At 63.2% G+C, this 17,137-nt stretch overlaps 5 protein-coding genes across 5 annotated transcripts in view; 3 read left to right on the top strand and 2 right to left on the bottom strand.

The window, feature by feature from the left end:
- The window catches only part of MNEG_2025 (RAN GTPase-activating protein 1), a gene marked incomplete at both ends in the record, with an annotated part of 3,613 nt that extends 2,408 nt beyond the window's left edge, over window positions 1-1,205 (bottom strand). The window contains 4 exons of the mRNA XM_014049498.1: window positions 53-172; window positions 383-478; window positions 687-771; window positions 985-1,205. Of these exons, the coding sequence (XP_013904952.1) occupies window positions 53-172; window positions 383-478; window positions 687-771; window positions 985-1,205 (522 nt within the window). The remainder of the gene's footprint in view (window positions 1-52; window positions 173-382; window positions 479-686; window positions 772-984) is intronic.
- Window positions 1,206-1,977: 772 nt separating this feature from the next.
- On the top strand, window positions 1,978-4,823 carry MNEG_2024 (hypothetical protein; the record flags this gene model as incomplete). Its single annotated transcript, XM_014049497.1, has 7 exons — window positions 1,978-2,221; window positions 2,401-2,771; window positions 2,929-3,047; window positions 3,194-3,793; window positions 3,987-4,138; window positions 4,311-4,485; window positions 4,736-4,823. 7 exons carry the CDS (start codon window positions 1,978-1,980, stop codon window positions 4,821-4,823), a joined length of 1,749 nt encoding a protein of 582 aa, XP_013904951.1.
- Window positions 4,824-5,507: 684 nt separating this feature from the next.
- Window positions 5,508-6,434, top strand: MNEG_2023 (hypothetical protein; the record flags this gene model as incomplete). Its single annotated transcript, XM_014049496.1, has 3 exons — window positions 5,508-5,860; window positions 6,145-6,182; window positions 6,355-6,434. 3 exons carry the CDS (start codon window positions 5,508-5,510, stop codon window positions 6,432-6,434), a joined length of 471 nt encoding a protein of 156 aa, XP_013904950.1.
- Window positions 6,435-7,351: 917 nt separating this feature from the next.
- On the bottom strand, window positions 7,352-9,045 carry MNEG_2022 (Thylakoid lumenal 17.4 kDa protein, chloroplastic; the record flags this gene model as incomplete). The annotated part of the gene is made up of 5 exons (XM_014049495.1): window positions 7,352-7,473; window positions 7,789-7,939; window positions 8,115-8,249; window positions 8,441-8,643; window positions 8,997-9,045. 5 exons carry the CDS (start codon window positions 9,043-9,045, stop codon window positions 7,352-7,354), a joined length of 660 nt encoding a protein of 219 aa, XP_013904949.1.
- Window positions 9,046-11,504: 2,459 nt separating this feature from the next.
- MNEG_2021 (Myb-related protein B) lies at window positions 11,505-14,806 on the top strand (the record flags this gene model as incomplete). Its single annotated transcript, XM_014049494.1, has 5 exons — window positions 11,505-11,539; window positions 11,658-11,739; window positions 11,923-12,027; window positions 12,224-12,337; window positions 12,563-14,806. 5 exons carry the CDS (start codon window positions 11,505-11,507, stop codon window positions 14,804-14,806), a joined length of 2,580 nt encoding a protein of 859 aa, XP_013904948.1.
- Window positions 14,807-17,137: the final 2,331 nt, after the last annotated feature.

The following is a 17,137-nucleotide window of genomic DNA, read 5'->3' as shown; positions in this document are numbered from 1 at the left end:
CCGCCACAACTGCGGCATCCCGCCTCATCTACACAACAATCCAACAACCCACCGCACGGCCCGCAATGATGTCACTCATGTCCGCGTGCTCCAGCACATGAGCCACAGACCGCAGGGCGCGCGCAGCCACCCCGGCGGCGTCGCGGCCAAAGCTCTTGGTGCTGAAGCGCACCTTTGGGGGAAAAGGGGCGCATGCAACGCAGGCAGGTGACGCGCAACGCAGCCTGGCCGTTCAGCAGGCTGCAGCGCAACTGACACACTGCATACGACAGAGCTGATCTGGCACAAGTCTTAAGGCTTGCGGCCTCCACTGTCGCAAAGGCAGTGCAGGTGTTCGTGCAGCATGGCTTAGGTGCGCTGCTGTTCAGCAGGTCGGACTCACCTTTTTGATCGCGGCTCTTGCAGCCAGCAGCGGAGCCAGCGCCTTCTCTGCGCTCTCAGCGTCCAGGAAGTCGCGCGAACCAAACAGGTCGTGCTCCTGTGGTGTGTGTCAGCGAGTGTGTGTGTGTGTGTGTGTGTGTGCGCGCGCGTGGGTGCACACGTTCGTGCGTGTATGCGCGCGGACATGCGTGTATGTAGTGGTTTTTTTGCATTGCAGAGTATCGGTGCCGGTTGAGTGTGTGATAGGTGCGATTGATTGCGGAGGATGAACCACCGTCATGTGCTATGGCGCCAGGGGTGGTCACCTCGCCGCTTCCCGCCGCGGAGGGCGCAGCGTCGGCTTTAGTGATGCCCTGCTTGACTGCCTCCAGCACCAGCTCGGCCAGCTTCCTGTGCCGCGGAGCAGCAACAGGGTCAGCAGTCAGCGTTTTTCCAAATTGCTGCTGTCTACTTGCTCCAGCAGTTGCCAGCTGCGATTGATGGCCCACCAGCCATGTCACTGGCACTGTTCACATGTGCTGGTTACCGCTGTCGTGTCAGATTGCCACATGCTTCGCACAGGGCCGCCGACCAAGCCAGCAACTGTCCAGCACCACTGGTCACCTGATGTAGCCGGAGGTGATCTCCGCCGCAGGCCTGTCGCCCGTGGTGGTGCGCGCTGCGACCAGCGCGGCGGTGTAGGCCTTCTTCTCAATTGCTGCGGCGATCTCCTGCGCGTCGGCATCGCTGAATTCACGACCGCGAAAGAATGCTAGCGTGCTTATGTTGGCTGCTATGCGCGCCGCCGTGCCGGCTCGCTCCTTGTCACTCAGGGACCACGCCATGGCTGCCGGTCGGCAAGTATGACTGCGGCCAGCCGCTGAGGGGACCGAGAGAGACAAGGCGGGGGTGGCGTTGCTGTAAGCAGGAACGTGCAGGTGCACCTGCAATTAAGCTGCCTCAACCTGCATGGTGATTGGAACCACTTGCAGTGCGACAGCGAGCCCATCTTTATCCCTGAGAAGCAATGCTTCCAGCAGCAAGCCTGCTGCAAGCGCTGCGATCGGCGGCCGATGGCATCGCCAACACCTGCATCTCCCGCCAAAACAGGTGCATACGACTGGTGAATACAGTCAATCCGGACGTCTACTGGTGTGTCACGCGCACCTGCGCCTTGTGTAAGAGAGCAACCAGGTACACTGAGATCTCCGCGCTGGTTGAAGCCAGTCAGGCCGCTAGATGTCACCACTGCATTATCCTACAAGACACTGCGCTGGCTCTGCAGGGATCCGATCAAGCAGGGGCAGCAGCTTCCTGTCAGATCCTGCATTTACCGTACTCGCGTTCAATATATGGAAGAGGAGAGCCCCTCGGCGATACCAAAGCTCTCAATCGATTCTACACCGCTCCATGATGCATTGCAGCAAGGCTGCAAAATGCGCAAGTGTGCCTTGCGGTTGCCATGCAGTAATGGCGCACCCGCTGCTTTACAGGCAGTGATCCACGCGCAGCAGCAGCACCCCCGCAAGGAAGACCTGTTGCAAGAGCTAGAGCAACGGCTTTCATAGTCATTTGGCCCGGTGGGCTCTTCAGTATAAACAGCGCATCTGAGCAGACATGGCTGCAGCAGTGGCTGGTGTGCTGCGCGCCACGGCTGAGTACTACGGCGCGCTGCTGTACTGCCTGGCCACGCGCTGCAACATAGAGGGCTGCCCGCTGCTGCAGCACGACACTGCGGCGCTGGTGCACGTGTACTCGCTGGCCAAGACGCTGCAGCTGTGGGCCGTGCCGCACTACCGCGCACCAACGTTTGGGGCCGACATGCGCGCCAACCTGCGCAATGTCGCCATACCCGGCACGGGTGCGGAGGGCAGGCTGCGCGTGTGCACGCTTGCCCATCACAACACAGGCCGACTCTGGCCTGGGCAGTGCAGTGGCGGTAGCGTGCCGAGTCAGAAACCCTTTGTTGATCAAAGTGACATCAAAGCCAATGGCACGACGACAGCAATGGCCCTCTGTTCACCCGCAACAATCCATCAGGCGTCCCTCTCAGCTGGTTCTGCGCGTCCTGGTGGCTGGCACTGCTCTTCATGCTGGTGGTCAATCCCATCGCCTGCCTGCTGGGCGCCGTGTATGCCGCGGAGGGCGGCAGCGCCAGAGGCAGCTGGCTGGGCAAGGTGGCGGGCCGCTACCGCGGGCTGCTGCTGGCGCCCTCTCATTGGTTTGCCACCTGGCGGCTGAATTGTGTGCTGGTGGCGTGGCACGCGGCGGTTGGCGGCAGTGCGCGTGACTACGCGCTAGAGGACAAGGCGCCCTTCCTGCTGGAGGCGGACCGGCTAGGCCTGCCTGTGGCGCCCTTTGTCAAGGCACCGCGCGTGTTTGTGAAGCACCGCAGCATCGAGGGCGGTCAGGTGGGGGCCTGCGCCCTGGAGGTTGTGGGATTCTGCATGCTCATTGTGTGGAGGTTTATCTGCATGCACGCACGTGTGTTTTTCATGCGTGCAGTTGTGCGTGCATCCCGCACGCCGTTGACCTCCCCATCGCCATCCTGCCTCTGCCAACCCACAGGGCATCCATGTTTTTGACAACTTCACAGCAGGAGGGGACTGGATCGTGTCAGAGGCGCTGGACAACGCCCCATGCCTCGCACGCATGCTGCCTCGTGGCGCGCCCCTCTCCACCTTCAGGTCGGCCCCGCAGGCCCGGCTGGACACAGTTGGCCCCACAAGGCTGCCTTCAATGGCAAGCCTCTCCGCTTTGCCACAAGGCCCTCGCTGCACGCTTCCACGGCCCTCGCTTTTACCGCCTCGCCGCCTGCGCCCACCTGCCGCAGGGTGGTCACCGCCTCTGTCGTGTGGCTGGAAGATCGCGAGGCGCAGCGGCAGGGCGCCACGGCGCTGACCTCTGCGGCGTTGGCAGCGGCAGCGGTGGCGGCAGGCGCGGGGCCTCAAGCAGCGGCGGCGCCAGCAGCGCCAGGGGGGAAGGCCCAAGGGGCCGCCGGGCCAGGCGGGCACGTGCCAACTGGCGGCGACTCCGGCCGCCGGCACGGCCAGCTTGCGAAGCTGCAGCTATCGCCGCTACCGCAGGACATCCACACGCCACCGCCCTGGCGCCGCAGCCCAAGCCCCAGCCCCGGCGCACGGCGCATCGTGTCGCGTAGCCCCAGCCCCGGCATTCGTTCACTGCTGGCAGGACGTCGGAGTCGTGCCAGCCGCAGCCCGCCACTGCCGGTGAGCACGTCAGTGCAGCAGGCAGGCGGTACACCACGGCTGCTGAACAGCGACGACGGCAGCGGTGGCGCAGGGTGGCACAGCCCCACAGGCCGCAGTGGTGCAACCAGCAGCAGCAGCAGTGCAATGTACGAGCGGTCCATAGAGGTCTTGACGAGCGTCTTCAGGGCTGGCCTTGCCGGCGCCAAGACAGACCACGTCAGGTGAGGGGTGCACGTGTGGGCCATGTCGTTGGCAGCAGGGCCGTCACACATGCTGCTGCGTCTTGCCTCAGCTGCAAGGGGGATTTGCGGCAACCAGGGTATTTTTATTCATGTGATGCAGCTTGGCTCGCTCAGAACGAGTTGCTCCCTGCCCCCTCCTTTCCGCCCCGCCGATCCCCCCTCCTCGTCCCAGCATCTGCTTCCCGGTGGATGACGCCGGAGAGCTGGGCTGCGGCGTCACTGCCAATCACTGGTACAACCTTGGATGGCGCCACGTGATGCGCATACCCGCCAGTGCCAGCGCCACCTGGGAGGAGCACCCCCAGAGCGGGCACCTCGTGGCAGGTCGGCGTGACGCACGGTGGCTTGTCAACCAGCGGGTGTGCAAGGGCTGCGCAGCAGGTCAGCTGTTGAGCGCTGCGGGGGCCAAGTTCTGTGTGAATGCCAGGGTGGGCCCCTGCATAGCTGCATGAACTTATCAAGACCGGCGCTGGGGCACACCTCCTCCCCCCCTCAGGCCAGGTGATACCCGACTGGTGGGCGTCAGTGGCCAGCCTGGCGCTACAGGCGCACGCATTGTTGGCGCCAGCCGTGCCACTGATCGGGTGGGATGTGGCGCTGCCTGCGGAGGGAGAGCCGTGCCTGCTGGAGATGAACATCAGCGCCAACAACTTCAATGGAGCCTACGACAGGTGGGTTGGCGGGGGCAAGCCAAGGTCGAATGGGGTGGTGCTGCTGAGGTGGTTGGGGTTAGTTGAGGGTGCAAGGGTGCTGTGGCGTGCTTGCACGCAGGCCCACCTGGCCATGAGCCAGGTGGGCCCATGGCTCATCTGGGTTGCTCAGGGATGCATATGACACGAGCATGCTTCATGTCTGGGCCATTCACACGAAGCACCACTCCTGCGTCCCGACATGCCCCCGCTGGACCCCATTTCTGTCCAGGGAGGGGTACGCGGACCTGCTTTGTTCCTTTTTTGCGGAGCTTGGCCGTGCGGAGGAGGAGCAGCGGCTTGCAGGGCGCGCAGGCTGATGCGGGGCCACCTGTGCGCCCGCAAGCCTGCAACCAACCCGACCCGGGCCTGCGGAGAAGGCAACTGGCGCTGGCCTTCCATAGCAAAATTACTGCCACATGATGTTATTCATACAGGCCTACGCCCATATCGACATTGGAAGAGAATGAGGCAGGCAGAGTTTCAGCCTGTGTTCTATCATCAGTGAGGAGGATTCAAGTTCGTACTTCACGCATCCACAGAACCAAAAGTACATCCTGGCAATCAACTTTGAACCCCGCGTGGCTCGTTCTAGCTACTTCCAACATCACTCCAGACTTTCAGCAGCCCGTGTCGATGGCCTCGCAAGACGCACCTCAGGACGCGCCGCGGCTTTGCATCATGGGATGCGGCTTTTTCAGGCAAGGAGCCGGCGCGGGGTCAGGTCGTGCTGGCAAGCTCTGGCCGGGGGGCAATGTGCCTGGCCCAGCGCGGCCCCCTGGACTCACACTGCTGGCGCCTGAGACGCTTTCACGCGCATGCCCATGTATCGGGCATGCCTGCAGCGCTTTGGGGCGGGCGTAGGGTGCTTCGTGCTTCCTTCCGCCCTCCTGCTCGCCCTGCTGCTCGCTCGCAGCCCGCACTCTGGGAACAACAGCAATCTTTTGTGTCGTGGCGAGCACCCCGTGTCTTTACTGATAAAAATCGCCTCGAGGCACGGGCCTATGGCCCTCCTTCGTGGACTAAGGAACGAGGTGCTGTCTATAACCCAGTCGTACCCCCGTGCTGCCTTTACCCACCTCAGCAACGCCGCGACGAATGGCATGTGCTCCAAGTGCTTCCGCGAGGAGCAGGCGTCGCAGGACAAGGCCAAGGCAGCCCTGGCGGCGTCAGCTGAGGCGCAGCATGCACCCGTGGTGGAGGCGCCTGCGCCCGTGCCTGCTGCGGCCGCCGCCCCGACTGCAGCCATTGAGATTGCTCGGGCCTCCACTCCTACCGCGGAAGAGGGCAGCAGCAGCGCCCCCGTGGCCACAGTGGCCAACGCCGCGTCTCCAAGCTCACCTTGCAAGCCCAACAGGTGCGTATGTACATGGGCCTGGCCCACGTGCTTTGGGTTGACGACAGCGCCATCGCAGCAGCTAGCGCAGGGAGAGCGGCTGCTGTCCTGACAGCTTGGTTGAAAAGGGCCTTGCGGTCATGTGCCTGTGGACCCCATGGGGGGGCCTGCTGCCTCCTGCTCTACGTCATCAGTGAGGCGTCCATGCTGGCGCTGAACTTGTGTTTGTCTTCCAGGTGCCAGCAGTGCCGGAAGAAAGTTGGCTTGACAGGATTCTCGTGCAAGTGCGGCATGCTTTTCTGCAGTCAGCACCGGTATGCCGAGGCGCACAGCTGTACTTTCGGTGAGCCTGAGGTCGGGTTTGTGTGAGTTGCATGAATTTTTTTGGCAGCATACAACGGTGCTTGCCATGTAGAAAAGATGGGGCACTCATGTTTGCGTCCGTATCCACGCGCTGTGCCTGACCTTCCCTGCCTGCTGCCCACCCTGCTGCCCACCCTGGATCGCCCCATGAGAAGACTACAAGACGGCAGAGCGCGAGAAGCTGGCGGCGAACAACCCCCTGGTCCAGGCCAGCAAGGTGGAGCGCATCTAGACGCCAGAGGCACGCCCCCAGCTTGTTGAAGCGGCGGATGGGGCATGCAGCAAGCGGGACTCAGCTGTGCGGGCCGCTGAGCTTGCAGGCCTGGTTAGCTGATTACAGAGGGGTTTGCCATCTCTGGTGGCCTGTACGTTCGGTGGGCAGCCGCCTAGAACTAGCAGCAGTCTTTAGCACTGGCGAAGTGGCGCAGCAGCGGCAGTCAGTACGCAAGTTTTTGTATCACGATACGTTATTGTTACTGCGTGGGTTACCTCTGGCCGTGTTTTCCGAAAGCATGACTGCGCTTGTGGTCATGGATTTGTTGTATGTGTCGTCCCGTTTAAGCCATTGATTGCTGAGACTGGGGTTGGCCCTAGGCATGGCAAACTCCCTCGATCCTGCATGCGGCAGGTGCGAGTGAGGCATGTGGGAACGTGCGACGTCGCTGCACCGCCCAATACAGTGCCTTGTGTACACCACACTTCAAGCAGAGCGTGCTTAACATCCCCATGTATGGCTTCACCTCTTTCTGACTGAGGGGCTGCAGCCCCGCTAGTCAACCTGAGTTGCAGGAGTCAGGCCGCAAGTACTGCACGCACTATGCATTGACCGCCCTCATGGCACGATGCACCTGTAATTCGCATTGGCCTGCCCTGTGCAGGGTTCCGAGAGGTGTGCCTGGCAATGAAGAGTCAAAAATGTATTGTTCATTGTGATAGAATTGTTACAACAGACAAGTGAGGTGTCGCAGGCACACCAAACAGTTGTTTTGAGGCTCAACCGTGTGGCGCAAAAACATCATGTGAGGTGCTGCATTGCAGTAGCTCAGTGGCCAAAAAAACCGCTGAGCCTGGGCAGGGCAAAAAATTGAAAGCACAAGGCAAAAGAAAAGCCGTGCTCAACCGAGGTACACTGTCAGCACCGCCAGCACCCTACTGCTTGCAGCCAACCTGGTCCCTGCTCTCCCCAACCAGCGTGGGGTTCGCGCAGAGCTTGTTGGCATCTTGGGAGCCAACGAGCGCATCCTCGAAGTTGGTGTTGGTCAAATCGGCACCTGTGCAAAGCCAGACAGTCACAGAGGTTGGGCTTAGAGGGCGCTGACAGGGCCGTTGACTGCAGGACGCAATCGATGGGCAAGCAGGCACATGCAAAGCTCCGCGCCAAGACCCGGCGAGCTCGGCACATTGAAGAGAACATAATCGTGACCCTCGAAAGCACCACCAAACCTTCACTTTGAGCATTCGCTGTGCCTCTCCAGCCAACGACGACTTAGTGCACGTTTGCAGCCACGCTGGCGATCACAGCAACACATCAGCGACCACAGGGCCCAGCCCTGACCCATTGGGGCCTGTCGCCCCAACCCTCTCACCCTCAAAGGTAGCCCCCGTAACGACGGTGTTGATGAGCTTCGCGCCGGCCAGGTTGGCGTTGGTGAAGTCCACACGGTCCACCACCGCATTGGTCAGGTCTGCGCCAGAGAGGTCCGCCCCCACCGCGTAAGCCTTGGTCAGGACCACCTCCTGCTCGGGTGGATGCGGGATGGAGAGAGGGATGAGAGGCCAGAGGCGCGCATAACCCATGGGAGGTCGAGGCCGGCACGAGCGAATGCGGCCCAGGGTGGCAACGATGCCAGCGAGGCAGACGGCGTCCAAGTGCAGCAGCAGCCTGGGGTGCCTGCCAACCCAGGAAGCCAACCACCACGCATGTCATCTGCGCCCCGCGCGCCTGCATGTTGGTGTCTGAGAAATCGGCGTCCGACATCAGCGCCCCCGCCAGCACCTTGCCCGACAGGTTCTTGCCCTTGTAGACGCACTTGCGCAGGTCGAGGATCTGGGGGGCAGGGGGTGGACAAGACGGACGGGTGGGGTGAATAGGGAAGGGATCCACACCAGTTCTAGGGGTCCGCTGCAGAAAGCTACATGAGTTGGTCCCAGCTGCTGCCGCGGGGGCAATCTCGACAGAGCCGGCATGGAAAGGCGCGCACAGGAGGGGCGGGGCGCGCAGCACCGTCAGCGCCACACCTTGTCGCTGACAGCGTTGGCCTGCCCAATGGTGTTGCCCACAAAGCCGCGTGCGCAGCGGTTGGGGTCATTGTCAATGGGCGGCAGGCGGAATTCGGCCAGAGCCGGCGCCGCAGACGACAGCATCAGTGACGCCGCCACCGCCGCAGCACCAGACGCCGCCGCCGCCCTCGAAAACAAAGGCTGTGCTGGCTTGAACGCCGCTGTAGGGTGCATGGTCACAAGGTGCAGGTGATGCAGGCAGTGGATCACAGGCGCCGGTCAGGCGTCGGTAGGGTATCAATACAGTTGGGACGTGCGAATGCAGCACACAGTGCAGCGATGCCTTGAGAGTGCCAGAGAGGTTGATGGTCCACAGGCAGGGGCGAGGGACCGCACCGGGCAACTTTAGGCCACTCCATTGCATACAACCCCACACCATGCCGATCAGTGCCATCCTGTGTCCGTGCACCGCATGGTAGGCGGTGCTCTTTGCTTGCCCCTGCCCCCACCACGCATCCGCCCAATGGAGGGGGCGGCGCGCCGGCAGTCTGTGGAGCCACGCATAAGGACACACCTGAGCACGTCACAGTGCGCATGGAGCGTGCGTTTGCTGTGCGCAACATGGCTCCCGGGCTGTCGTGTCAGGCACGGGTCGAAGGATAAGGTGGCGGTGGTGCTACAAAATACACGGGTCAATGCTTGATTGATCGCAAAATCAACCTCATAATAAACGGCGTCACAGAAAGAGATCCACCCTGGGTGATCTGTACGTATTTCCTGATCGCGTAGTCCTCCGCACGGCATAACTTAATTGTGTCGCGCAGTTACTCCCTCTACACGCGCAGCCTGCACACCCAGCGCACCCAACAGCACGGCGTGTGCCCTTACAAAGGGCGAGTGCCGCCTGCCACTTGTCACAGCGCTTTGCTGCGTGTCTACAACCGGCTCAACCTGCCTTCACCAGCTGATGTAGAGGCTTGGCTGGGGACAGTGTTCAAGATTTCCAGAACGCACGGTTTTGTGAGAGGGCTGCGGCAGGCGCGACAAAATGGCGGCAAAAGGCCTGCCCCCGCTGCAGCGCATAGTCGAGTTTCTGCGGTTGCGGCTGTTCGGTCAAGAGCTAGTCGGCATCGACCGCGCAGGTGGGCGCTTGAATGACTTACGTACAGCCATGCACAGTGCGTTGACAACGTTGCTGCAGGCCCGTGCCTTCATGGGTGCTTTGCCCTGCAGCCTTTCCCCATTGAGCTGTGAGGGCATGAAATGTCCTTTTCAAACGCTGCCTCATCAAATTGAAGGCAACAAATATTACTCGTGGCGGGAGAAGACGGATGTGGGAGAGGTGGTGGAGAAACGTCGTGTCAAGGTGGGCCCGAGACGCTTGTTGCGGCAGGGGTTGCGCGGTCGTGCTCTTGTGCGCTGCGCAAGGGCCGCCGTAGGAGACGGCTGGGCCTGCCCTCGCTTGCTGCTGAGAGAATAGACTGTGGCTCCGGCGGTCCCTCTGTTTGATGAGCTCCGTGTTGCAGCCCTGACCTGGTCTGCTTGCGGCTCCTGCATTTGCCCCTGAGCGGCGCCTCGGGTGTGGAGCATGCCTGCCGCCGGCGCACCTTCCCTCGTGAAACGCGGGGCGCCTCATCCACTGGCTGCCCCACCTCTTCCACCCGTGTTGTCCAGGTCCCCGGCAATGACGTTCTGTACAACCCCCATAGCCTGCAGCCAGAGTGGCGCGCATGGCTGACCAGGACACGCTCAACACCGCCCACAGACGAGGAGCTGCTGCGGGGCGAGGAGCGCGCCGCTGCGCTGCGGGCACGTGTCGCTGCGATCGATGCGCGCGAGGCGCAGCGGCGCTTCAGGGCAGCCAGCCTGGGGCGCGACGGCGCGGCGGGACCTGACCTGCAGAGCTTCACGGCTCAGCTTGAGAACCAGGGTTTTGGGCGCAGTGATGGAGGTAGCAATGGTGGTGGCATGGCTGCGAGTGACCAGGGGGCGGGACCCGGCGGTGGTCCTGGGTCAGGCCCAGGCACGAGGCCGTCGGGCACAAGCCCCGGAGGCGGTGGTGGCGGCGGTGAATCATTCAAGCCAGGCGTATGGACACCAGGTGGAGGCAAGCAGTAATGGAGTCAGAATCAAGGTTTAAGCAGCCTATTGAGCGAACGTCATGCAGCCGGACATCACAGGCGCAGCCGCACCGACCGTGGGTGGGTGTGCTGCCAGGCACAGGACAGTGGAGGAATGGTGCGATGTTTTGCTTACTCCTGACAGGACACAAATTTAGAGTGTGTGACTGCATTTCACGCCTACGACGCGCACCACAACGTGGCACTTCCCACTTTTATCGAGACCGGAAAACAGCCAGGCTGCAATCGAACATCGCGGCCCATGTCCGACGAGGACGCTTGTATGATCTTTATTTCCTGTAATATAACCACAAAAAACCAGCCGAGCGCAGACGCTCGGTGATCGGGCCGGTGCAGCACTTTACCGCCCCGCGGGTGTGCACAACGTGGTGTCTGGTGGCAAGGGACTCCTTAAGTGTCTAAAGGCCCTGATGGATTTCATGTTCTGAGGCGCCAGGTCGCCTAAAGGCGGGGACGGCCCGATACCTTACCATTGAACGACTCGCTGGCAGCTATCGCTGACATGAAGTCTCCCAAGGGCCCTAGCTTTAGGGAGCTGAGTGGGACATATCAGAAACGAGTGGCGTGGACCCAGGAGGTAGGCGCGACCGGCTGCAGTAGGGGCGGGTAGGCAAGTACACCGAAAGACAGGCGCGTGGGCAGCAGCAGCAGCAGCAGCAGCAGCGGAGGCCAGGATGAGCGGGCCGAATCGCCAACAGCATGACGCCCACATTGAGAACTCATGGGAAAATGAGACAGACGATTGTCCGGGCATTGCAGTGACGCTGTGCCGCAAGCCGCATGCTCAGCACCCTGCCCAACGGGCCCAGCAAATGCGATTTCACACACACCAGCCCCCTCTCGTCCGGACGCAACGCCAATGCCGCCTGCAGGAGGACATTCGTTTGGGGCAGCTGGTGCACCGTTACGGCACCGCCAGCTGGCCAGATATTGCGGCTGAGATGCCGGGGCGGACCAGCAAGAGCTGCAGTCTCAGGTGACCCCCGCCACCGATGGCCAATGTTCGTTCACAGCCGGCTCTGCCAGCAACTCACGCACGCTACCTGCTAGACGTCCCACAGCCAAGCCTCAATACTATGCTCGCGTCGCTGCAGGTGGCGGTGCTTTCTCAACCCGGAGCTCAAGCGCCCCTGCGACGACCCCTTGACAGAGTGGGAGGTGGCCGTCATAGTGGAGGTGCGGCTGGAGGACTTGGACAAGGGTGTTGGCGCAGGCGTGCGGACTCATGCAAATGCTGCCGCAGCGGCATTTCGCACAACACGCAGCCGAACCACGCCGTCCCGCTCACGTCGTCGCTCATGCAGGCTGTCAGTGCGTATTTACATGCTGTACGCCCATCTTCCCTCCGCCACATCACAGGGCCAGCGCACCTATGGCAACCGGTGGACGCTGATAGCCAGCCTGCTTCCTGGGCGCTGCAACAACGACATCAAGAACTACTTCAACCTCTACCTCAAGTGCCAGGTGCGATGGTTTCCGGGGGGAGAGGGAGGGGTGTGTGTACTAAGTGGTCAGAATGCACTGCAGTGTGGACCTGGCTTGGCGGTCTGCTGGGCAAATCACAGTCCATAAAAATTGGCACCTTGTGCGTGAGCTTCTCCCTGTCACCATGTCAAAGCCTGTATTAACATCACCCCTTGTACCCCTTGCCCTGCCACAGGTCCCCTCAGGCTCTGTGCGCAACGCCTACCTGGAACGCCGCCTCACGCTGCAGGACCTGCTGAGGGAAGCCCCGCCAGAAGTGCGTCAGAAGGAGGCAGCCACCGCGGCCCAGGTGGGCCGATGACGCGGAACATGCGTGGGCCGACAATTGAAGCATGTTTGGTGGATGGATGAGGCCCATTGCAGCAGGGGTCAGCCAGCTCATACTACACACACGCGCACACACACACGCACACACACGCACACACACACGCACCACCAGCAAGGCCCGCAACCCCCGCTGGATGCCGAACTTGCTGAACCTGCCCTCGCCCTTGCCACTCCTGACACTCCTCAGCTTTGCCCCATCATTCACTCGCAGCACCACGGGTCGACCTCATCGCCCCAGGCCTGCTCATCATCCCACTACGACGGCCTTGACTTCTCAGGCTCCCCCCAAGACAGCATCATCCCCACTATGGGGGGCGGCAGCGGCATGCCAGCCTTTGGCATGCCTGCATTTGGCGGGTCCTACGCCCCGACCTACTCGACCGTCGCCGCTGCCACCACGACGACCTGCTCTGCGGGCAACACAGGCCAGGCCAAACGCAAGCTCGGCGCAGACGCGCCCTCGGCCGCCGCCACCCTAACCATGGTCGGCCTGCCGCTGCTGCCGCACCTGGCCTACGACGTGGGCCATGGCGACGCCGGCAGCGACTACGGAGCCGGCGCCCTGGCGTCCTCGGTCGGAGGCCCCCGCCATGGCGGCTGCAGCGGTGGTGGGGACTGCGCCGGAATGGACGGCATGCCGCCCTCCGGGGAGCTGGACTCTCTGGTGGCTTACACCCTGCCGGCCCCAGCCGACGCGCAGGCCCAGGGCCGTGCGCTAGGCGCGGCGCTGGCGATGAACCTGGGCGTGAAGAGCCACTCCTTCTGCGTTGGCGGACACCCGTCTCTCACAATCAGCACTTCGCGCGCCGCCCTGCACAGCGTGCACGGCGAGGGTGCTTCGCCGTTCGCGGCGGTCGCGGGTGCGCAGGGTGGCGGTGTTGAGCTGCCCGACCCTGAGCTGTTTGGCCCGAGCTACCCCCCGCTGGGCGACCTGCTGAGTGATGGCGACGACGACGGCGCTTTGGGCACGCAGCGCTCGTCCGGGCGCCGCATCAAACGCCACAAGAGCGCCCCCGCCAGCGCGGCGCTGCCGGACCTCGACACTACAGGGTCGCCCTCGCTCATGGCCGCTGCGGGTGCATGGATGGACGCCCTCATCGCCGGAGGCCCAGGTGCCAGCCTGAGTCTGGACGACGCTGTCGCCCTCGCCGCCGCCGTCAAAGGTGCAGCCGCCCCTGTCGGCACAGGCTGCGCGCCGGTCACCACCGCCGCCGCAAGCGCAGTCAGCACTCCGGCTGCCCCGCTGCAGCTGCCACTGGGCCTGCAGAAGCAGCAGCAGCAGCAGCAGCAGCAGCCAGAGCACCAACAGCAGCAGCAGCAGCAGCACCACCACCACCACCAGCACCACCACCAGCAGCACCAGCAGCAGCAACAGCAGCAGCAACAGCAGCGGCAACAGCAGCAGGCACATGTGAACAACCACCGCCCGCATGCACTGGATCTGGGTGTCCATTCAGCGCCGCAGATGGGCGCAACGTGCAGCCCCTCGCCCTCACCCTCCCCAGCACCAATGAGCACACTGCGCGGTGCAGGCACTGGTGCTGTCGTTGGTGCCGGGGCGGGTTGCGACGGCCCGCTGCTGCGCAGCGTGCTGACGGGTGCGATTGCAGACGTGGAGCGCGACATGTCTGCCTTGGGTGGCGCTGGTGCCTTTGGCCCTGCTAGTGCAACCGCCGCCAGCTGGGTGCCCTCGGCGTCGCCCCATGCTGCGCCCAGCAGCTATAGTGCACCAGCGCCGCTGTTCGGCGGCTGCATTGCAGGGCGGAGCAACCTAGGCCTGGGGCTAGGGCTGCTTCCCGCCTATGCTGATAGCGGGTCGGCGGCGCCGACGCCGCGCAATATAGCTCAGCATTCGGCGGGTGGCTCTCCCAGCACTGCGGCCGCGGGCCAGCACCACAATGGGCGGTCCAAGGCTGGGGACGGCGGCAGCGACGGCGGCTCCGGCTCAGGGCAGTTGTCGCATGCCACCGGCCGTGAGCGCAGCAGCATCGCCAGCGGTGCTACAACTGATGGCATGTATGCTTTTGGCGGCGCCGCCTGCTATGGCGGGGGCAGCCAATCGCCAGTGGGTGTATCCTCCCAGAATCCATTTCAGCAGCAGCCGTCAGTCTTCCAGCAGCAGCACCAACAGCAGCAGCAACAACAGCGGCAGCAGCAGCAGCAGCAGCAGCAGCAGCAGCAGCCGCACAGTCACCAACAGCCGCAGCTGCACTTGAGAAAGCCAGCCTCCAGCCCTGCGTTCAGCCCAGCGCAGGGTCAGGTGCAGGCGCGGCTAGGCAGTGCCATGTCACTCGACGGCCTGGGTGTGGCCATTGTGGGCGCCGGCAGTGTGGGCTGTGGCGACCTGCTACTAGACCCCTCTTGGGGTGAGGACCTGGAGCTACCGCCGCAGCACATGGAGTTGCTGGAGGACATGCTGCGCGCCGCGTGACGGCGGCGGCAGCCATCTGGCCACTGCCCGCTGGGGGCCTCCGTGCACCAGCAACGAATCAGTTCTGCTCATGCCCACACGATGTGCATCAGCATTCGTTGCGGTCTTTCATATAGCCCCGCAGGCGTGGTGGCAGCAGGCGTACCTCTTGTGGCAGGAAGGGGATGGAGGGGGCGGCGGCGCGCAGCTTGAGCGCGGCCGGGGCCGTCCAGGCGGGGCTGTGCACGGTGTTGCGTGCGCGGCAGCATATTTGGGGAGCGTCAGCTGAGGCCGCGAAGCTGCCGGCCCTGGCCAGCAGGGGCCCAGCGCCGCCACTTGTGGGAGGGGGTAAATGCACCGCAGCATTGGCGCGTGTTATGGCGCGCTCTGGCGGCCTGCTCCAGGAACCCCGAGCGGCCGACTGAAGCCCGCGCAAGTCGAGCGCGCTGATTCGTGCAGTGGTGGTGCCGAAGCCTGTAGCTCGCAGAAGTTCCAAAGTTGAGCGATTGGCAGGGCCTGCCTCTGCTGCAATGGTGCGGCCGCTCAATTCTTTTCGGACTCCCAACTTTGTGAGAGCATGGGCGCCAATCTCGTTAGCTGAGCACGCACTGCGTCGATGAGCCTGGCCGTTGCAATTGGCCTGCTGCCCGGGCGGTTTGCCAGGGCTAGCCTTCAGTTATTTCAGGGATTTTCCGGTCCTGTTGCCTCACAGCGCGACGATTGGCCACCGCCACAATACAAACTGTACCGGCACACTCGTGGCAGCCGCATGAGCCAGGCACAGCCAGAGGGGCCATCATGGCCTGACACTGCGGACACGCACAGGTCACCCCGGCAGGCCCCTCACAATGCATGGCCACCACTGCCATCGCAACGGCTCTGCATTCTTTTTGTGATGTTGCGGGCGACACTCCCAGAGGTCACGTCACACGCAGCCCTGCCACCCACAATGCAGCCGACTTGTGTGGGTCCTGGCCCGCCGGCGCACCTGGTGCCCACTGTGCATCGAGCTTGTGAATACTGGACATCCACGATTACTGAGGCCCACACAAGCCCCCGGCCCGCACGGCCGCCCCTGTTTCATTGCGGAGCATGTCCCTGCAGGAGGGGCATGCGCCTGACACTGCTGTCAGTGCAAATTGTTAGTCCTGATCTACACGAGTGTTAACAACCGCCACAGGCAAGGCCGCGCCCTCGCTTAGAGTGCTGGTCAGCTGCAAACAACCCACACACGGGCCGACAATTGCAAAGCATACACATGGCGCGACCCAACAGCAGCCTGGCATGCATTTGAAGCCATTGTCCAACAGCCACAGGAGCTTGGGACAGGAGTTAGGAGGGGGAATGGTAGGCAATTTGAGGGAGGGGGCAAGAGGTGCGGTACGGGCACGGCAATGGCGACCGACAACGAAAGGCGGCCTTGAGAGGCAAGGGCCTGGCAGTGGGGTGCAAGCTGGCTGGTGCACGCACCAATGCGGGCCGTGTTGTACAACAAGAGGGCAGTACAAGAAGGGTATGGCGCGGAGGCTGCTGCCGACGCAAAAGGTCCGGTGTGTGACTCACATAGGGCCAACCCCTTTTATTGACATCGCTGAACAGTCTTGGAAATGGCGGCTTGCACACTCACCCATAGAGAACCGGGTTTGGGCACTGGTGGGCGGTGGCAGTCGGGCGCGGTGGTTGCAGGGCTTGTGTGCACTCAGGGGGTCAATATGGGCGGGTGTCGGCGCGGAACGGCGGCAGTGCAACAAGTCTTGTCCGGCGCCCACGCACACCATGGAAGGTGTGCGGCACGCGGCACCGGGGGCACACGTTGGTCAACACTGATCAACAGCTAGTCAACATGACTCTTGACCCGCCCAGTAGGATCAACAAGAAATGAGCCGGGCAGGCAAGGACTCGCTCAGCAGGCAGGGGGGGGGGGAGTGGAATGAACGTGCCAGAGCCGGCTGCTCTGCCCGAGTCCTGCCCTTGCCCCAGATCACGCACAATTCTGCGCAACAACTACCATCCGGAATGCCGCGGAGCGTGAGCCGCCGCGTGCCAGCGAAAGCTCACTCACAGCTGCACGTGCCGTCCAATGTGCGCAGCACCTCCGGCGCCTGTCTGGCGCGCGGCAGCCCCAGCCCAACACTGTCCATGCCACCCTCCACCGCACCGGCCAGCTCAGCCGCAGGCTGCTGCCACCCCGGCTCTGTGCCACGGCACACGGTTGCTGCGGCGGCGCTGCGCACCGCCGCTGCGGCGGCACGACGAGCGCCAGCAACGGTGCTTGACGCCGCCATCGTGTCGGCTGCGCCCTCAGCCTCGGCACGGGGCTCTGCTCCTGTCTCCCCAGGCTTCGCAGTCGGA

This window comes from Monoraphidium neglectum, assembly GCF_000611645.1.
Source record: "Monoraphidium neglectum strain SAG 48.87 unplaced genomic scaffold scaffold00219, whole genome shotgun sequence".
NCBI lineage: Eukaryota > Viridiplantae > Chlorophyta > Chlorophyceae > Sphaeropleales > Selenastraceae > Monoraphidium > Monoraphidium neglectum.
This window is presented reverse-complemented; position numbering and strand designations above follow the sequence as displayed.